Source organism: Poromitra crassiceps (genome assembly GCF_964638095.1).
Source record: "Poromitra crassiceps genome assembly, chromosome: 21".
Taxonomy (NCBI): domain Eukaryota; kingdom Metazoa; phylum Chordata; class Actinopteri; order Beryciformes; family Melamphaidae; genus Poromitra; species Poromitra crassiceps.
This window is the reverse complement of record NC_139638.1, coordinates 26,968,708-26,983,937: the sequence shown is the minus strand read 5'-3', so window position 1 is coordinate 26,983,937 and position 15,230 is coordinate 26,968,708. Positions and strand designations below refer to the sequence as shown.

At 42.2% G+C, this 15,230-nt stretch overlaps 2 protein-coding genes across 2 annotated transcripts in view; one reads left to right on the top strand and one right to left on the bottom strand.

The window, feature by feature from the left end:
• Nucleotides 1-6, top strand: part of uhrf2 (ubiquitin like with PHD and ring finger domains 2) — a 48,372-nt gene extending 48,366 nt beyond the window's left edge. Inside the window, exon 16 of the mRNA XM_083657631.1 lies at nucleotides 1-6. This exon is cut by the window's left edge and continues 1,447 nt beyond it. The gene's annotated coding sequence lies outside the window, so the exon portion shown is untranslated.
• Nucleotides 7-4,668: 4,662 nt separating this feature from the next.
• Nucleotides 4,669-10,864, bottom strand: oaz1b (ornithine decarboxylase antizyme 1b). Its single transcript, XM_083657947.1, is given in 6 exon segments — nucleotides 4,669-5,843; nucleotides 6,057-6,142; nucleotides 6,708-6,880; nucleotides 8,258-8,347; nucleotides 8,349-8,400; nucleotides 10,691-10,864. Coding segments are annotated over 6 exon segments (657 nt in total). The 5' UTR covers nucleotides 10,816-10,864; the 3' UTR covers nucleotides 4,669-5,712.
• Nucleotides 10,865-15,230: the final 4,366 nt, after the last annotated feature.

Genomic DNA, 15,230 nt, shown 5'->3' with positions numbered 1-15,230 from the left:
GTTGAAAATCCACCACTTTACTAGAAATGTTAGTTTAGGGGAGGGGAGGGGGGGGGGGGTCAAAATCTGCATTTAAACTATCCTTGTGCATTTTGTACATGTGTTGTACAATATACTTGCATTTGTGACCTCACACTGAGATTGATTTGAAATTGAAACTCTAATTGACTTATTGAAACAAACTAGCACTTGATTGCAACGCTGTTTAACGGCCCACTTGAAACTTTTCCCCACCAGCACATGAACACAGAACACATTATAGTTCTGACTAAAAAAAAAACGATCATCGTCTAATGACAGAAATTCCAGATCCAGAACTTTGAGAAAGTTTAAAAAAAAAATTAGTGTCAATTCGGGACAAGCCTCCGAACAGCTTTTCGCCCTGCAGCTCCCCCCTGCTGCAGAGCGGGGTTAAAACCAGGGTCACCATCACCCTTTGGAACTGGCCAGTGTGAAACACTTTGTTAACCCTGGGATCACTGCTGAGGTAGCGCAGGGTTAGATGGCCAGTGGGTGAAAGCAAGAAATATGCGGTGCAGTTGAGGGGAAAGAAATAAAATAAACGCCTTTTTGGAGAGGATAATTAGGTTTGTTTGGTTACGTTGAGATCACAAAGTATCAATGTATCAAAACATCTATGAGGAACTCTCAGTCAGTGTATGAAACTGGGAGGTTTATGGACCATGAGGCAAAGCGTTCAGGAAATAATCCGTGAATCTGCTCGCTCTCTAGTTGGAGTAGGAATTGGTTTTCCTCTCTTCTGAACAATACCCGTTGAGTGTTAAGCATGCATCCAGATGGTCACGCAGATTGAGATCAGCGCATTTGAGCTGTTCCTCCTGTTCACAATTGGCTTCGGTGTCTGGTGGAAAGTCAGGCCATGGTGGTCTTTTCTGCTTTTCACGACTTTCTTCCGAGGTGTTCAAATACAGAGCGTCTTTAATACGGTTTTGTTGTACGACGTCTCATCTGGCGACTTCCAGCGAGTTTCTGAGCAGCCGATAGCTACATCCTCGCAAAAGAGTTAGCAATCTCTTTTCGGGTCGTGGGTTGTCTTCCCGGGCTTCATCTGTGCCGTCTTGACACACCGACTCCCTCCATTGCAGATGATCTAATATTATTTTTGGTATGGTTGTAACAGTGCCAGGCCATAACTGTACATAGGTTTCTGTGGTAACACACACACACACAAACAGGACAATAGAAAACGGACAAACAACACACAAAAAATGCATGGATTAACAAGGATCGGCATCTTTTCCACTGCCGATGTGGTACTTTAAAAAATGTCCAGGGTTGGCAGGTCTGATACTGACCAAAACAGAAGCCTACACAGATCGGGTCCCGGTGACACGAGTGACGTCACCGGTCCGGTCGGAAAGGCGACACCGGGCACACTCGACACAACCATAACAGTCTGGATCGACTTCCAAAAAAATCATTAATAATGTTTATATATAGTTTTGACAGAAGAAAAAAAAAAGGCCTAGCTAGCGGTGAGTTAGTTTTGGGCGGAAATCCAGCTCTTGTTCTTTATCGTTTTATCGTTGGCGTCTCATCGCTCCACTGACATTCAGATCCAAGATGGCTTCTCCTTTGAAAGGTTTCTGTTTGACCCGATGTTGACCTACCCCCCCCTCCTTCCCTTTTGTTGGCTGTTTGTTTGTTTGTTTGTTTGTGGTGATTACGTCCTTGTTTCTTTCCAAGAATTCAGGATTGTTCAGCTTTTTTTCTTTTTCATTATTTAACGACACGCAAGTACAAAATGCTACTATGGTCTCTAAAGCTAACTGTGATGTGCATTACTTCCACTGTCGCTCAAGCTTGTTATTAAAAAAAATAAAATTATTTTCTTCCTGCATTTGACTTGGCGAGCTAATAGCCCTTTCTTTCTCTGCTATGACCTGAGCTCCTCCCTCTCCTTGACCTTTGCCCTCTGTGACCTACAGTACTAACGATTTTTTAGACGTCTTGTGGACGCTTGGCTTCAGTGTTGTGTTCTACGTTTTCTTTTTTTATTGCACTCTATTTGAAGAAAAAAGTTTGAAAAGACAAGTCACATTTAATTTTCCTATAATGCTTACTATTATGTATGTACGTATGACATTTTTCTATTATTTTAGTTGCTTCTATTTCCTTTTCAATCATTAGACATTTTTATGTGGCGACCCTCCAACCTTTGCAGCGTACGCCAGCCGGAGGAGTTTCATCGCTTCATATTGTGATCTGAAATTTTATACATGTCATAATAATACTTGATATGTACCTATTAAATATTTTGATTCCAGAAAACAGCAGTGCTTCCTTTCATTCTTTTTTAACACGTTTTTCAATGCTAATGAATGATGTTCAGGTTCAGGTGAAACTGTATTGTCCCTGAGGGGAACTTTGTCTTGGGCACAGTAGCTACACCGTTGCTTCACATAAAAAACATCGGAGCTTTGACATTGACACCACGACGGCTTAGCCACGAGGCTGTAGGAGTTTTAACGTGCTAACGAGATCTTAGGTTAAATTACATCTGACTTAAAGGAACACTCTGCCCATTTTCAACCAGCTTTGTATCATTAGAACATCAGTAGTATATCAGAAAACTGTAAACTGTTTTGAAGTCTGTTATTTAATTTGACAGTTATTGAGTGTTAAAGTGTGGACCAGTGACATCACTGGTCCACACTAACTCAAATGAATAACTCATTAACTCAAATCAACTCTCAATAACTGTCAAACTAGATGAATGATGAATAGTTTGAGAGTTATTGGGAGTTGATTTGAGTTAATGAGTTATTAATTTGAGTTAGTGTGGACCAGTGATGTCACTGGTCCACACTTTAACACTCAATAACTGTCAAATTAAATGACAGACTTCAAAACCGTTTACAGTTTTCTGATATACTACTGATGTTCTAATGATACAAAGCTGGTTGAAAATGGGCGGAGTGTTCCTTTAACATAGCGGACATTTTTCAGTCTCAAATGGAGTTTAGACTGAAGCTGCTGACGGCTGATATTTTCTGGCACTATTCAATCTCTTGACATTTTACCATTTTGACATGAAAAAAAGATGAAATGGTCCCACAATGTTATTCTTGGCTATTAGTGGCAGAACCCGTGGGGGGTGGGGTTTCAAATGAGGTAGCCTAGGTCTGCACTAAGCGAATGTTCAGAAGAACTTGGGTTTCAGATGTTAGCTCACAATCAAAACCTGATGGTACCAACAAACCAGCTGAACCATTGGGATCTGTACTTGTATTTGGTGCTTTTCGCCACTGCAGCAGGCTTCGCACGGTGCAGAGTAGCAGCTGGATGTTCCACTGCCTGTAAGAGAGGAGGCGGAACTGTATTCATTACACACACACACATCAAGTCAATTAGTTCAGACAGAAAGTTGAGTGCCATTGAAGCAGCTGGTGAAGTGTCTCACTCTCATCGTGGTAACTGATATGAAAAGTACTTCCACTGCAATGCTGCCATTTAAAAACAGGCATAATGGTAAATTGATGAGTATATTCGTGTCATAATTGAGATTTCAGGATTATGTTCAACCAATAGGCTATTCATCTCATGTCAACAAAATGTCAAGGATAATAATTCAATAACAGAGTTACGGCAGCTGACATATTTCCTTGCTGTTCTTCCTCCAACACAGTTAATGTATTGCTTCCACTTGTGTATGGTGAGTATATTATTAACGATATAGTATATATCATCAATAGCACATTGGAATTAGAGCTATCTGGCCCAAAAAAACAAACCCGACCTGAGCCCGGCCCAGACTGCATTTATGGGCCCGAACCCGAAATGTTCTTAATAAGTTGGCTGTTTATCCAAACTCAAAACGATATCTGTTGTCTGTTCAGTCTTATGAATACATACGGTTTTCTGGTTACAATGTTATAACATTCTAATTATCAGATCAAATATTACCCCGGCCCTAGGACTGGCCGGTCTCGGGTTCGGGAATACAGTGAGAATATATGAGGCCTGAGATTATTCCACCTAGCCTCATATCAAATAAATAAATAAAATGTCAGCCTTAATGACATTTGTCAAAACAAACTGAATGCTTTGTTCAGCAGGCTTGTCTATCAAATAATAGCCTACTGGTGCTCTGGAGCCTCCTGGTGGAGCGGAGCCATGCCACCTGCTCTTTTGTAACGGACCAGTCTCATTACTGTTCAAACCTCAAACTAAGCATCATGTAGGGTCAAGTGATTACAACCGCACTGGAGTTTAATGGCCGAGAATAAAAACCCATGTGATTAAACCTTCAATTTATAACGTGTACAAACGCTAGTCTATCGTTTAGTATGCCTGTTTTAAATCGGCAACTCCAGTTAATGGACAGTTGAATACTGAATGGGTGGTTAAAATAGACTACCCAGGCTTTAAACAGCAACAGAATCAATCCAGTAGATTTGATATTTTCATTTCTGATTATAAAAGGTAAACAAAATTACGAAGGGAGCTCCTTGAATTTTTGAAGAATAGTATTTAATCCTGAAGTAACTTTGCCTGCTGAGCTGCCTTGGTCCACATCTCTGTGCTCCCTGATTATAAAAGGTAAAATACGAGGACCTGATGCTAGAAATTGCTCCTATCTAAAGACACTGAATGTATTGGTGTATTCTGAAATGAGTGGGTGTAAATCAATACTGATTAAAGAGAAAGGATTTTTTTTGTTTTATTATCACATAAGCACAACAGGTACCACTATGCAGGTGAACGACAAACGCATTACTATTATGGAAAAAAAAAAGTTAAAAAGGAATGCTATGCTAGTAAAAAAAAAGAAGATCAGAACACAGCCATTTTTTTTCATCGTCCAAAACAAAATACAATAATGTCAGGTATACATGACAGTAAGAAGCAAAAGCACTTTGGATTATTCACTTTCCGTTCACTTTGTACCAACACACTCGATAGCTTGAAATTGAAGTCACATGCAACAGCATTTCGTCTTCGCACTCCGCCTCACGTTGCTAAAGTCTAAAGGGATTTCTATCCAGCTAAAGTACCAATAATCGGGGTTGTTGCTAAAAGGCAACACATTTCACAAAATCGTAATACTTTTAAGAGGACATTAGTGCTATAGGATAAAACTGGTCCCATTGAAACACGTCTAATTCAAATTGGACGGGGGGGGGGGGGGGGGCCTGGGACAAATCTGATGTCAATCTTTAGCCAATCAAATGAAAGCTGGAGTACCAGAGCGTAAACCTGATGACCTTTTTTGTTGTACATTCGAGAAATGAAGAATCCTTCTCCTCAAGTCGATCATTCAAAGAAAAATATCAACAAAATACAAGTCAAGAATGTAAAATAACACAAGACCTTGATTGATAGCTATGAACATTGCAATATGCTCAGGATCATAATATGTCCAAAAACACAAAGGTTCCCTCTTTCTAAGTGACACAAAAAAACACAATTAATCTTAAATGAAAACAGTATAATAAAGATACATAGAGATAGACGGTTGAAATAGGAAAATGCACATCTATCTACCTATACTATTCCCTGGAACACAAAAAGCATATGGGGGGGGGGGGTTGTGGATGGGTCACAACAACCAAGGGTTCAACAGAGGAGGTGGAGTCAGGGTGACTTGGGACGGGTCACAGGATGGCTGGAGGGATGGATGAATAGAATGAGGGAGGGAAAGGGGAGGAGAAGAGGAGTGGAGGGGTGGAGGGGGGGTTGTCCGGAGAGCTACTCCTCGTCCGAGGAGTCCCTGTCGAAGTTGTAGGCCATGAAGAAAACGTCGGGTCGAGGCGGGACGAGGGCATGGCCCGGTTTCACGATCTCAAAGCCCAGGAAACTGAAGGTACGCACCAGTTTAGCTGGAAGGTGAAGCGGGAGGAGGAGACATAAAGGAGATGTTTAGGTGCAGCAGAACGAGCCACAAGACACCAGCCCCACAACATGACATTTTCCTTCACCTGTATCTGTCAAAGCTGTCTGGGTGTTTGGAATGAGCGAGAGAGAGAGAGAAAAAAAGTGTGTGTGCCTGTTAAGAATGTGGGGGGGAAACAGGGCTGTTAGCACGTACGTACCACGATCATCTCTGTTCTTGTAAAAGCAGACAAACACGCCAACAACTTTCAGATGTTCCTCAGCGTACTCCAGGAGAGCGGCGAAGCTGCAGGGGGAAGGAGAGCAGACGAGGCTTCGCTTTGAAAAAGGGAAATCCAACACCAAAACACACCGGGACATTTCCTGCATCTCAGGCGCCTACATTTACATGCGAATAAAACCCCAACTGAATATTTTCCAAGACTCTACTTTTGTCTGGCTCGTAGTTTTTGTCTTAGAGATTTTAAAAACAGATTTCCAGACGGATTCATAGATAATTCTCTTTTTACTTGTTTTTATTCTCGTTGTAATAATACCTGCTTTATTTTTCTGTAACACCATTCATGCCATGTGGCATTTTTTCTGTGCCTCTTTCTTGGCATTATTTGCAAAAACTACTATACAAGTAAAATTTGATCGTTGCATCATATATTTATTGTTATGATACTGCCTTTACCATCATATATTTATTGTTATGATACTGCCTTTACCATCATATATTTATTGTTATGATACTGCCTTTACCATCATATATTCATTGTTATGATACTGCCTTTACCATCATATATTTATTGTTACGATACTGCCTTTTCTAGCTACGGCCTGACGAGGCTCCGGTCTGCGGCTCTCACCTCTCCTTGCTGCCTTCGGGAAGCGGGTCGCGCGGTATCTCCACATAGAGCGCGCTACTGCTCAGCACGGCGTCCCACTGGATCACCTTGGTAACGGTGGGACGGCTTTGGAAGTGGAGTATCCCGGGGCGACCGTTCCCCGCTGGCTCCTCCGTCACGGTCAACTTCCTGTCCTGGAAAAGCAGAAAAATGACGCATTTTGAAAATGGTAAGTGGACAGAGACAGGAAAGACACAATGACAAAATTAATACAGATTCATTTTGTTCTGTAAATGAATGTTGATTATTTAGATGTAGGTAGACTGGTTCTCTGTGAAGTCCTTGAAGACATGCTTGTGATGGAGGGCTAAATGAATAAATTACAACTTATGGCCTTTTTCCATACAAAAAGATGGCCTCGGTGCGACCGCCCAGTGCAACTGCCATTTGTGTTTCTATTATAACAGGGCTGAAGGTGTGTCTTCAATGTCTTGTCTTGAGCATGGGTCTTGAGTCGCAAAGCAGCGCTGTGTCAAAAGTCGCAGCTGAAACGGTGGATAAACATTGCATCTCCTGTAAGTCCTTCAAAATAAAATAAAAAAATAAATGTCTTCCATTAGTTTGTCAGTGGAAATTTAGATTTTATAGTACGAAGGAGGAAATGCAGGAAATGCATCGGCTCGACAGTAAGTTACACGTGACACGGCGGGTCCGAGCGATGAGGAAGCGTAAATAAAACAAATATTCCCTACAAAGCGAAACACAGAAGAGAAACTAAACCGCAAACCACAGAGATTCAGTTAGAATCTACAAAAGTACTGAGAGCACAGAGAGGCTTTTAAAACATCTTTCTCTTTACTCTCCAGCAGACCAGAACAGGGACATGAGTTTTGCGTTGCTCTGCTGAGGGGGGGGGGGGGGGGGGGGGTGGGAGGGGGGTCGTCACGGGTTGCCTGCAGTTGGGCAGCTTGCTTGGAGGCGGTCTGGTGCACTTTGGACCTACCCTGGAGAAAGTCCATCTCGAGCGCAGCTCGGCACACAAAAAATAATGGAAACCGAAATCGGCACGGCATGGCTTGACGCAGCCAAAAGTGCCAGTGAAAAACGTCACATGACAGACTCGACGTTTTGGAACTTGAAAGAAACCTGGGGGGTCTGATGATACTGCCCTGACTTTATAGAATCATCAAAAGTAGAAAGCCAATGCTGAACTCTGATGAATGAATCAAACAACACCGCCGCTCTTCTGTGACTTCATCGGCTGTGTGAATAAATAGCTGTAACACTGGGTCACATGACAGGAAGTGTAAATAAATAGCTGTAACACTGGGTCACATGACAGGAAGTGTGGTGGTGACAGCAAAGCAGGAGACGTTCCTCATTTTGAAGCCTGTTGATGATACAACTTTCCTCCTTTTGACTAAAACTGCCTGAAACGACATCCTGCCCTTGTTTCCGTGTCTGTACTGAAGCAGCTCTTCTGGATATATCACAACAAAAAGGCTGTGTGTGTGTGTGTGTGTGTGTGTGTGTGTGTGTGTGTGTGTGTGTGCGTGTGTGCATAGACTCACTGAGTAAAGCGGCCGAGCTGAAGGGGTGTGATCCCGTGTACCATTCCCTCGCCCACCTGGGATCTTCAGGGGTGGTGGGTGAGGGGCATCAGGAGCACCACAGAGGCCCCGGGCCGCGGGTACTACTACAGTGCAGGGACAGGCTGGGAAGGGGGGAGAGAGAGAGAGATAGACATTAAAACACAACCGTGACGCGTATGGTACAAAAAAGAATTTTCAGCAGAATTTGTGTGGTTTTTAAAGGAATACAGATTTTTTTTTTTTTCTGTGCGTGTGGTATGCGGTGAAATACTGCGCTGCATCGGCTCAATCGTTAGGGATTATGTTTGCTGCTTGTACACTGTCCATAGTGTGCTTGCCTTGCGCCATCGAAACAAGATGCGAACGCGGTAGTGAAACTAGCTATGATCTTCTCACCCATCTCGATCACACAATGCACAACGAGTTAATTACAGTTCCTTTGCAAAACGCTGGGCGCACGGCCATTCAGGTATCAGTCCCTCACTTTTAGTTTCTGATTTCTGTGTGGTGATGATGGACAGCTCCTTTTATCGTTAAACTAAAGAGTTCTCTGAGAGCGCATTATTTGGCCTCCGTTCCATTTCCAGTGGGATGTGAGATCATGTCACTGGAGCGTGGACATTTTGGAGATTTTCAAATGGGTCGTGACTCATGAGTCAGTAAAGGTTGGGAACCGCTGCTGTAGAAGAATGGTGCCGCTAGGTTGCTCATCATGAGTCATGCTGATTTTGTTCAGAAGTTGTATAGCTCAACAATGAAGCTTCTTCATTGTGTTTTTTTTAGTTTTGGTACAAAAACTATGTTCTTTGTATTTTTAACAACACCATTTTTAATCTGCTTTTAATATTGGTTGTGCTAATTTTGTATCCTTTTGGCAGGCTTCATTTGTCCAGAAATGTTGAATGACCATTCTTCAGTTATTGGCAACAAACCAGAAATATTTACTCCCAAAAGCCCAAAGCCACAGATAACTTCTCTTTTTCAATTCTACATTTACATAATCCTTGCCTCAAATTTACCTGTGCAAACAGATCACTGAATTCAATTTATTTTCACCTGTGCTGCTAAAAACCCATTTGTTGAAATGTTTTTTGTTTTTTTTAATCAAAGTTTATTTTCAATTTTCAAAGTATAAACATGGCATTACTAGAAAGAATGAACTTTTTTATTTTATTTTATGTATTTTACCTTTATCTAATGGTAGTGCAGTCAAGCGAGCCTTAACATCACCAAAACAATTGTTAGGCTACACCTGCTTGCAAAATAAAGCAAATACATCGTGTATTATATTTACTTTATTGTTCCACTCAGGGATGCGTGGAGGAAATTCTATTCGAATTCATTATTGTTTGTATTGGTTGGTGGTTGTTATCAGATGGCCACCCATGGGTGATCGAGGGCAGAGAGTCCATCCAAACACTTAACAATCTCACCACCAGTGAACTCAGCTGCTGTGTAGTGTTTGGCTTGACTGAAAAGCTGCAGATTCACAGCCCTCCCGTCACCAACGGGTGCCCATCCCTGCCATAGGATTATCAACCCATCTTCCTCGACACATCTGTGCACAAGCACAATGAGTCCGTACAGCGACAACAACACGGCCATCTGGACTACCTGGCGGTGACATCTGATGTCACCAGGCCCGTGAGTGACGGTAAACCTCGAGTTGCGTAAGCACGCGATAAGATCCTGAACCCGAGCGAGGTCCTCGAGTAGCTTCAAGCCCGGCTGGTTTTCCCTGTCCTGCGAGATAGTGAGCCGCTTCCACCATGTATAAATAAACAGGGCCCTGGGCCCGGGGGCACTAAATACGTTGAGCCGTATAGTTGTTATCATTAGCGTTACGTTAGCTAGGTGGATTATTTGTTCCAGAGAGCACTGACGTTAGCTGGCGTTGACATTTTTGCTGTGTCAGGAAGGGAAGTCAGCTGGGTATTTAAATGGACTAGCCTAGCGATGATAATACCTCCGAGAAAACCCTTCTAAAATGAGGTTTAAGATTAATCATAATGTGTGTTTTTAGTTTGCAATAACCAGTCAACGTTACATTAGACCCGAGACACAACATAAACCGTCTGATTTGTCAATGTCTTTGTGTCAGCCGTGTGTCTCATGAAAACGATTAACGCTAGAACTGAAGCGTCGCTAGCTGACGCAGTTAATGCGGTTGTCCATAATTGTCGATTATATTCGATGTTAATGTCACGCGATATAAGTCGACAGAAATGAGCGACCATCAACAGAACATTTACGTTAAATGCGTTCTTCTGCTTCAGCTCTTCCGTAGCTGCTAGCTAGCTAACTTGCGCTAGCTTTAGCTCCAGCTCCCCATCCCCCACACCACAGTTAGCAAAGCACAGTTAGCATTGACGCGTTAGCTAGCGGAGATATTTTTCATCGTTGTTCACTTACTTGCCAATCATGTCACAGATACTACTACTTAAGTCCGCCATGGTGGTAGTAAGAGACTGGGGCTTTTCTTTTTCGCGAGCAAAGCAATGACTGTTTAGGATCCTCTGGAGGTTGGAGTTTACCATCCGGCCTCGGGTAGAGACACGACGGGCTGACTGCTCTCTGCTATGGTTGGCTGGGAATGATCCGTCCGCGAGTCGGTCTCTGGTTAGTTTAGAGCAGTGTCAAGCTGCGCACAGTGAACGCAACACACTTCCGGTTGGGAGAATATTTCTCTTTTGGAACATTTCAATTTGATAGGTTCATCACAACCATTAGAGCAGCACAGCAATACAATAATAAAAACCATGATAGCAAAATCATTTGTTGGCATACAAGTCTCTTAAGTCTGAGCTTTGGAGTCTATGGGGCTTAGCCAAAGGTTACCTAAACCTACGGCCTGAAGGAAGGAGTTCAAATTCTTGTGGAGACGATGATCCATGCAATCCAGAATGGTGGATGATGATAGATAGATGCACTGTGTTCTGCAGAGTAGACTATACAATATATTACACAAGGTGGTCAACTGAGTGTGGTGGTCCCATAGTGAGTTGCCTCACTCTTATTATTCATGAAACCGGGGTTATATTCATAACCTTATGTTATCGACTTACAGTAGCCTACCTCATGTCAGTTGAAACCCCATTAAAGTTTGTAGAGCCACCAAACACAGCCCTGCGGTTCCATAGCACAGAGTCCCTTTCTCTGCCCCGCCCCGGGGCATTGGGGATGGAGAGATTATTCCTAAAACCAGAGGGAAGAGCATCTCATGAATAATACTACTAGCCTGGGTAACCCCAGCCCCCACGTGACCTGCTCTCAGACCCTGCTCTCAGTCACTACGTAGTGACTGAGAGCAGGGTCTGAGAGCAAGTCACGTGGGGGCTGGGTTTACCCAGGCTATAATACTACTGGTCCTATAACACAGCAGCACCATGGTCTCCCATCCAGGGACTAGCCACAGTCAGCCCTGCTTAGCTTCCCTCAGCAAGCCAGCAAAGTAGGCTACTGCAGACAGAGCCACGGTGCAGGCAGCAAAGCATCGATTGACTATTTGTGTTTTGTGCCCTGAAACACAATTTTTTGTTTCATGGCCAATACCACAATTCATGTCGTTAACATCAATACCTTTTTACAAGGTACTAAGAGATATTCTATATGCAGTCTCACAGCCTTTTCAAGAGCCTGCAAGAGTCTGCTCTGCCAGCAAGATGTAATGTAGCCTATAGCTACTTACAGCAGTTAGATAGATAGAGATAGAGATAGAGAGATAGAGAGTACTTTATTCATCCCCGTAGGGAAATTCTGGCGTTACAGCAGCAGTAGCATCAATGACAGCAACAACTAATTAAACAATAAAAAGTTACACAAATTCCCGTAGGTAAGGTGCGGAGCAAAAACAGCAGTATCAACATATTGCTAGAAAGAAGCAAGAAACAATACAATACGTAAAATATGCAAAATACAATATACAACTTTACTTCCACCGCCGTGACATCTTTCGTTTCCCGGAAACTGTAAGTATATTAAATAATACTATTATTTCTATGACTAAAGCTTACGCTGTTTGATTATTTATATTATAATTGCAATGACTATGCCGTACCCTGTATGGCGTATTATATTACATGGTAATATAGCTATGACTATGCATTGTGAGTGTGCAATGTGCAACGTGGGCATGAGTGTGCGCTGTGCATGTGCAGTATGGATTCAACATTCAGGAGGGTCATTATAGGAGGGTGGGAGGGGGGGGGGGAGAAGTAACTTACCTGCTTGGTTGACGAAAACCATGATTAATGTAAACCCATTCTATAGGTAAACTTTAAACTAGACCACCAAAGTCATTACCTTGATAATTAATTAGCACTTTAATTGATATGTGTTGCAACAGTCCTGGCTGCACACGCCTACATTGGCTTGACCTCAGAAGTGCGTGGCTTTTATTTTGAAAGGGAAATACATTTTTCACGGCAGAAGCTGGGAATCAGATTGTGGCTAGCTTCATGCTCTGCTAATGAGCTAACTTGGCAGGCTACGACAATACCCGCCGTGTCTAGATAAGATACTGGTAAAAGACTGTCTTTTACTTTTAAAGACATTCACCCAACATCACGTCTGTCCCTGAACCGTGAGTGGCCGCAATAAAACGGCGATAGAAACCCCGAGTAGAGATACGAATGCCATAATTAAAATACGCGTAGCATACAATTCATTTTACTGTCAAACACGACATAATGTTGGCTAGGCCAACGGCCGTGTAGCTAACGTTACCGGGGGCGTTAATGGAAAAGTACCAAGGACAGTCACAGAGAAAACTTCCAACAAAGACACACCGCTGAAACGCTTCCAGTATGTCCACTGAAGGTCGCCAAACTTCATCTCGGTTTTAAAAATGACAACCGAAGTGACTTATTTGCCAGGTTGTTGGGGGGCCATAATGTGAATAAATTCACTATCAATTCAATTTAAAATATTAGGCTACTGTCTACACAGGTCACAGGGTGGGCTATTACTATTAGTAATAGCTATGACTATTAGTATAGCTATGGTAAGTTATTGTAGCCTGTGTTAAGGGGTTGGATAGCCTAAGAACCATATTTTTTGCAAAGATGTTAAACTTTTCCTGGATTGGGTGTCAAATTTAGACTTGGTCAATTTTGAACAATACTCCAAAAACTCTCAAAAGCAATAAAACAACAACAACAACAACAACAACAACAACAACAACAACAACAACAACAACAACAACAACAACAACAACAACAACAACAACAACGCTTACAGCTTTACAGATTTACCCAAGCCTTTTAAAAACAGGTAACCCATAGCAGGGACAGTCAACATGCTTCACCCGCCGTACTCCACAGGGTGGCGACAAAGCAGCAGGCTACACAAGAAGCAATTAACAACATAATGGACACACACACCGCCAGTGTCAGAGGCTTCTTGATGGAAAGAAAACAAATCTTCCACTTTCCACACCATGAGTTCCAATTATTTGAACATAATTCTGGATTTTAGGCCTATATGTTTTTCATGGTCATGTCTGACCAGTGTTGGGTGTAACTCATTACAAAAGTAACAGATTACATGTAATATATTACTTTTAGCAGTAACTCAGTAATATAACTTATTACTTATAGGATTTCAGTAATATTATACCAGTTACTTTGTCAAGTAACTCAAGTTACAAATTGAGTTACATTTTATTGAATCAAAGCACATATTTAAAAAAGATACAATCATTTCCTAATCAAACTGTGTGTTTTCATGCAAATAACCACAGATGACAATAACAAAGGAAAAGAATAACATTTCGAATTTTGGATTGTTTACACTGACTTCAAGGCTTCGGGATGGTTCCGGGCCGGCGATGTCATTCTTCTGCTGCTGCTGTTGTTTTGGTAAAAGTAATGCAAAAGTAGTGTAATAAGTAACGAGTTACTCTACACAGAAAGTAATATTATATCAAATGAAAGTAACTAGTAATATGTATTATATTACATTTTGAAAGTAACTTGCCCAACACTGTGTCTGACCCAACTATAGCCAAAAAAAACTAATTAGCCAGAGAGCATCACCACTCACAAGGGAAAGGCACGCTTCCGCAACAGTTTTTTTTCCAGCCACTGTCAGAATGACTGCAATGGATAGATGAGAAGGAAATACCACACCCCCCACCTCATTAACACCATGGACACTTAACACCTCACAACACTCTCACACCTTCGGGATGGGTTTTTAGTAGCCTATTCAATTACCTCACACCTTCTCACTCTCCAGGTCTCTGTCAGTTTCCCCTAGAGCCGTTTTCACACATGCTTACAGGAAAATTACCTGTAAATCAATATCGGCCATTCGCTCATGGGCTGCAGTGCAGAGTAGTATCCAGGCTCCCTACAGCTGAAACAATATGCCAAAAATAATCATTCATATAGGAACCCCTGTCAGGTGAAAAGAAGCGGCTGGCTACTGCCCATGTCTCAGAGGAAGCATGGAGCCAGTTTCGGCTCTCCCCAGATCGGCAGAGGGTGGAGCAGCAACCAGGATAAATAAATTAAAATGAGCACTAATGGGGGGTAAAAATATGATAAGAAAAAATCGGGGGAGGGGGGGGGGGGTATTAAAAAAAACTAAAAAACATGCTGATTGGATGTTTCTGTCTCTCATTCAACTTAAATAAAAGATAGCGGTATATGATCTTCTCATCTAAGTAAAGTAGCCTACTTAAACAACACCATGGTATGTGTTCATGTCACGTGCCCCCCACTCCCCAAAACTCCCGAGCTTGGCTTGCTTTCTTCGGTGCCGCAAGACACTCTTGGATAACGTCTCATACTCCAGTCCGGTAGGTGGCGGTAATGCACCTCTAAGATGGTTACCAACCGCCAATCAATTCTAAGAAGAAGAAGAAGAAGAAGAAGAAGAAGAAGAAGAAGAAGAAGAAGAAGAAGAAGAAGAAGAAGAAGAAGAAGAAGAAGAAGAAGAAGAAGAAGAA